At 34.2% G+C, this 6,267-nt stretch overlaps 1 protein-coding gene across 1 annotated transcript in view; it reads left to right on the plus strand.

Moving 5' to 3' along the window:
* LOC140771588 (uncharacterized) overlaps positions 1 to 5,844 on the plus strand; it is a 16,908-nt gene extending 11,064 nt beyond the window's left edge. Inside the window, exons 3-7 of the mRNA XM_073113142.1 lie at positions 1,047 to 1,112; positions 2,468 to 2,582; positions 3,455 to 3,537; positions 3,763 to 3,824; positions 5,134 to 5,844. Of these exons, the coding sequence (XP_072969243.1) occupies positions 1,047 to 1,112; positions 2,468 to 2,582; positions 3,455 to 3,537; positions 3,763 to 3,824; positions 5,134 to 5,245 (438 nt within the window). The 3' untranslated portion in view covers positions 5,246 to 5,844. The remainder of the gene's footprint in view (positions 1 to 1,046; positions 1,113 to 2,467; positions 2,583 to 3,454; positions 3,538 to 3,762; positions 3,825 to 5,133) is intronic.
* Positions 5,845 to 6,267: the final 423 nt, after the last annotated feature.

Raw genomic sequence — 6,267 nt, forward strand, 5'->3', positions numbered from 1 at the left:
ATTAAGCAAAAAACACCCTACATAGGAAATTAACAAAAGACACCCTAAATAAATAAAAATCAGAACCAGATCCCTATAGGAGGGATCATCAACTGTCGGCACCTCCTGCGCTGGTACACACGCCATCGCGTCCTATCAGTGATGTCCGCATCACAAACAAAAAGAATTAGGCATACCAATTTAAAAACGTGGCCAAAATAGCTTGAGGCATTGTAATTTTTTTCTTTCATGAGATGAACTATCATAATTAGCTTTTGATCAATTACAGCAGTAACTTAGTCTGTCAGCACATGGATCACAGGTTGCTTGTCTGCTTGGACCCCTAGGTATAAACATAAACGCTGTGCATTGATTAATACTAAAGCTGCAAGATGTTTAGTTTCTTAACTTGGAAGTCAACATCTTTTCTATTTTGTGCAAGTTGTAAACTGAATAAGGACTTCGAGAATATCTTTACATATTTGGCTGTTGTGAATATTCATGCAGAACCGCATAACTCACAAATGAGTCACTGTGCAATTTTGTTCTTGTTTATTTGCGTGCTAGCTTTATTCTCTTATTGAACTATCTGTCTGTTGATTTTTTCCCCAGTATGTCGCTTTATAATGGACAATATCAACTCTTACTTGAAGTGGAATTCTTGTCCGTACAATTTCTTAACCTAGAAAATGTCTAATGACCTGGAAGTCCTCTGTTTTGTTGACAAAAGGTTGTGGAGATATGTTCAAACTATGATCAATCAAATGTGTGCTTATGAGTTACAACCACCTATAGCTTGATATTTTCTATGAGAATACTAATATCCTTCTTTGTTCTTCCTGATTGTCACTTTTGATCTTTGACATGAATCACTTTGAGTGAGTGTTTAAATCCTTTTCTATCTCTTTTTGTGGAACTTTATGCCCTATGATTTATTGACCTATTAGATATAGTAAGGCATCTTAGTGCAGCCTTTTAATTGTTTCCAGATATTAGTTACATAGCTAAATGGCTAATTGTTGGTCGTTTTAATCAAGAATTTAATGCCATTTTCATTGAACCTACAGAAAAAAGAGAGTGGCAAGAGAAGGAAAGAGGAGCATAACTTGGCAAGGAAAAACAAAGATAAAAAGGTAAGCCTTTTGATGTCCAAATGTCATCTTTTTTTTTTAATTTTTTCTAAGTCTTGCTATTGCATAATGTTATTTTCCAACTTTCTGATGTTCTCAGTAGCATGAATTCAGCCAGATATGGCCTTTCAGTTGTTCTGTGTGCTATTTATTTTAATAATGAAGAAACATAATGTAGAGAGGTTCACTGGCTTGAAAGTTGAAATATGTTGTGATATGTCAACTTAAAATGAATGTTGTTTTCAACATTGATTAAAGTTTCAGTTGATCTCGATCTGTATTGCCGAAACAGATCAGCGTATATGGCCGATTGCCCAATCCGTATTGTCCGAAATAAGCGGTCGATACAGCTGATATGATCAACCGTTCCCAATTTTGAAACCGATGCTTAGAACCTCAGTTTTGGGTATACTTTGTTTTTGTTAGGATGCGCTTCCTTATAGATTCTGAATAGTTTTAATCTTTCTAGTGGTTATTGTGACATGTTGACTTGAGGTAAAGGGTCAAAGGTTAGAGATTGATATACTTGGATGGATTAGAAAATTACATAATACTAGGAACACAGATGGTTTTGTCCTGCATGGAGTAGGAGTCGTCGTATTGTAGCTGGCGTGAATGACCTATGTTTGGGAAGTCATAGTGAATTGTAGAGTTGTATAAGAGAATCTGTGATAAATCTTTTATACACTTTGAGGTTTGGTGGATTGGTTTTGATATATTATGTTTCTGATCTTTTTTGCTTGATTTCTTGCTCTTGTGATCGACTCTGCTACTCACAACCCTTTCTCCCCAACAACATATGTGTATAAGGAAATCGATATAGAGAGAGGAGGGAGGGTCTCTCTTCTCTATCTAATGTCAACCAAGCAATTATTATAGAACATGTATAAGAATTTTATTCAATATTAAGAGAATTCTGATCTTACAGTATTTCTCTAAGTTTCAAATCTTCGAGCATTTTCTTCTATTTTTCATTTAATCTCTTATGTTTGAGAGTAAAGGGCAATGCACAAGGCTCCTGTGAGAATGCGTGGTCTTGGAATAGAACACATAGCTTACCCTCATAAGTCAGAAGGTTATTTCTATTACTTGAATCTTTGACCTATTAAATGGAAGGGTCGAGCCTTGCCATCATACCAAGTGGTGCCTTCTATTTAAATATACTTGAGTGTTTGAAAATTTTGATGAAAGATCATCTTCCTGTGAGACTCTGGTGCCCTCTATGATGTTTTTCTCTTAAAATTTGATGCCTTACTACTTGCGTTTTTTGATAAATGATAATTATGCTGTAAGCGTATATGCTTTTCTCGATATCTATTCATTTTACCAACATTTGAGAACTTCATCCTTATTTGCAGGAAAGAGTTACAGATCCTTCAGCAAAACCATCTGCTCACCTAGTAGGACGACCTAATGTCCCTCCATATCCTCTACCAGTGCTCCCTATGGAGGATGACGATATTTCATTTAAAAGTATGTTGCTTAGTAAATATAATCAAATGTCTGTTTTGGTCTCCAGAAGTCCTTTTTATTTTGTTGCAAAGAGTAGAATCCTTAATTGTTGCATTACCTTTTGCACGAAGTCGGCTTGTTTGTGGATTGTAGTTGTGTACTTCTGTATTATTCTTTGCTGACCAATAATTTCTGATTAACCTATAACATTGATAGTGTATTCTGTGTTACATGTTTGTCGAAATTCTTGTTGAGAAAGTTGTCTTTCTATATGCATTGCCTAATAATGACTGAAATCAGTTAACTTGTTTTCAGTTGCCCATTTAGCTGTGACAGATGCATAAATTATCTTTTAGTCCCAGAGTTGCCTGCTATATTGGAATGCTCTAGTGCTGTTTTGTTGGTAAAGTTCATGAATTCATCTGTACTTGTTTGGGAGGATGCAACATTCTCAGAGAGTGGACTTGCTAATTTCTTCTATAACTGAAATGGTTGTTGGAGTAACAAATCTATTTAAGAACTTATATCATTCTACTTAAATTGCATAACAACATTTTCATAAGAAGTAACTTTTCTCTGCTTAAATAATGGATACTAGAAAATAAATAAGTAATGATGCAGTATGAGAGGCTCCATAGGTACTAGGTGGCAAGTACTTGTAACAAGAAGGAAAAATGATTGCAGAGTTGGAGAAGGGGATGTACTATATTTCCATAGCCGTACCTGTACTACTTACAGCATTAACTTATATATAGTTAGTAGCAATAGGTCAGGAGGGATTCTTTCTGTATATCAAATGAAGCATGTATTAAATTGTTGCTTCTGCACAGGTGTTTTGAAGTTTGCATATTAAATGCAGGGCAGCTGATTTGTTTGCATTGTCTATCTTGCAGCAATTGGAGGTCCGACAGGAGAGCTCCTTGAGCATAACGCTGAGGTCTTAACTCAAATTTCTACAAATCTCACAAACATGCAGGTTGGCTCCTGACTTTCAATCTGCAGCATCGACTTATTGGTTTCACAATTCTTTGAGTTCCAATTAATTGGAAGAAATCAGCTCAATAAACATAAATTTGATGAAACATATTGTGGAGCAGCCATGGTCTGACATTCACAATGCTTGCTTTGAAATAGCAATATATATTGTAGTCACATGTTTTGTTGTTTAGCGTTCTTATTTTTTGTTTTTGTTCTCTTGCAGATACAGGAAAACATCTCTCTATTTTGCCAAACACGAGATAATATACTCTCAATCTTGAAAGAGTATGTTTCAAATACTTCATTACTTTCTTATCATAAAATCTGCAAAATATGGATGCATTTTATGCAGGTAACATGTAATTGTATTATTGAAAGTTGAAACTTGAAAGCACATAGATTGGTGAAAGAACTTTTTGAATACCTAGACATGCTTCTTCACATCTTTAGATGTTCTTGTTTGGTTAAGTCGTGTTATTTACCAACTACACTAAAAGTGTAAGCTATCCGAGACTGGTGTTTTTTCATTTTTTATATTCATTTTCTAGTTTCCTCACTTTTGGGCTTGAGACAATTTTGACAGGCTCAAGAAATAGAGTTAACTTAAACCAGTGGAGTTTTTAAATTTAATTGAAAAGGTGGGCCTAATCGGATTCGAACTCGGGAATAATTTTAACTCGTCAATTCTCTAAAAGCTTAAGCAATTAGGGAATAATTTTAATCTTTTATATTGAAAAAAGTTGTACTTGTACTTTGACCTTGCAGATTGTGTTTGCTGTGGGCAGATCTTCCTATTTTGAGTTAATTATTTCTAAAATAAATATTTGAAAATATATACTATTACAACTAGGATACATCTCACATACTATTCTGATGCTTCCTTAGGATGGGGTGCTGATGTTTACTGATGAAGGCAATCAATTGTAGAACAACCCATTAATCAAGGAGAAATTGAATAAGTGCATTCTGACTTTCCTTTAAATATTTGAAATTAGGTTAAGAGGGGTTCAATTCCTTCTTATATTAACTAAATCTTTAAATAATTGAGATGACTAGTTTTCTTTTTTCCTTTTTGGTTATCATTGTATTATTTTCTTTGTTTACAATCAGTTAGCATCTTTCTATTGTTTGCTTTCAAAAGGAGTGCTCAATATAGACTTCCAAAGTTTATTGCCTTCTTTTTAACAATATCTGTTAAATTTGAGGATATTCATTACACAATGAATACGTTCAAAGTTTGTTGTTTGTTGTTGTACCCTGCCATATTGTATGCTGTTCTTCTAAGACTTCCTTATCACTATATTTATATTTTTCTAGTATGGCATGCCACATTTATAGCCATATCCAAATCCTTATCCATGCTCATTGGGGTTCAATGTGCATGATTATCAAGTTGACAATTATATGATACTCAATTTTGTCATTAGTTATGTACTTAAGGTTAAAGGATATTTAATATAGTTACTGTCTCTGGGTGAAGGGAAGATTTAGGGACAAAGTTGTAGGTTTTGCTGATCTTTCTCATTCCAAATAGTTTCTCATGATACTTCATGCCTTTGTGAGAATCTTATATCCGAGATAACACGTATTGCAGGATGAGTGATGTTCCTGGAATAATGAAGCAGATGCCGCCACTTCCAGTGAAGATAAACGAAGAACTTGCAAACTCCATGCTCCCTAGGCCTTCCATGCCGATGCAGTCATGAAATCCAAACGGGTGGATCCTCCTAACCGAGTCCATATTTCCCGTAGAGAAGGGACAGATGACAATACCAGCCGGAACCAGTCAGCGTTCGGTTTGCGAGTGAAATATCAAGCTGCTGATTGTCCATTCACCTTGTAGCTCTCTTCTTCCGTTTCTAACTGGCCAGTTGATCATGATATGTATCTTGTAAAAAACCTATGCAACATTAGAATAATGTAGCACTAGTCTTTTGTAGACCCTATGCAGTATTAATACTTTTGTAATCAATATTTGTTAGTCTAGTAGAAAGGAAATAAGTTATCTGTTGACTTAAAAAGGAAAGTCAAGTTTTTGATGCTATAAAAGGGCACAGTTCAGAATAGCAGCTCAGGTGTTGGCCCCAAAGTGAGGGTGGCTCATCTTCAAAAAATAATAGCAAAAAAAAAACAAAAACAGAAAGGTGGATATAGAGGTGAGCTTGATGATGGATAAAGAGAGACTACCAAAATCTTATTGTTAAAAGGCTAAAGTTTTTCTTTTTGAATTTGTTTGCATACCTTGTCATTGTATATCAAAGATGTGTACTTTATGTGTCATATATATATATATAATTTGATCTGAGGACTTTTGCTATAATATTATATTAATTCATCAACTCCTCTAAGAACTTATATAAAAATGAGATAAATACTGATTGAATGTATTATAGGGAACAGTAATTTTTTATATTTTATATTGTAACAATCTCACTCACAGAGAAATATTCTATTGGATCAAACAAGTTAAAGGGATAAAATAACGAATTATGTTGGCAAACTTTGTTGATCACTTTAGTCTGGTTTTGAAAATAATTTGATGCGAAAAGTGAAGTTAATTTCATCTTATTTTGCCTAAAATGATGCAAGAAATCCACCAAATATTCGATCCTTTTCGATCATATGAAGTTAGATAACTCAGCAATTTTTATGATTGTATTCGATGCGAGTGTGGTATAATATTAACCATAATCTAAATCAAGATCAAAGAGACCTGAAACAGAACATA

This window comes from Typha angustifolia, chromosome 12 (genome assembly GCF_048772165.1).
Source record: "Typha angustifolia cultivar Huaian chromosome 12, ASM4877216v1, whole genome shotgun sequence".
Lineage (NCBI taxonomy): Eukaryota > Viridiplantae > Streptophyta > Magnoliopsida > Poales > Typhaceae > Typha > Typha angustifolia.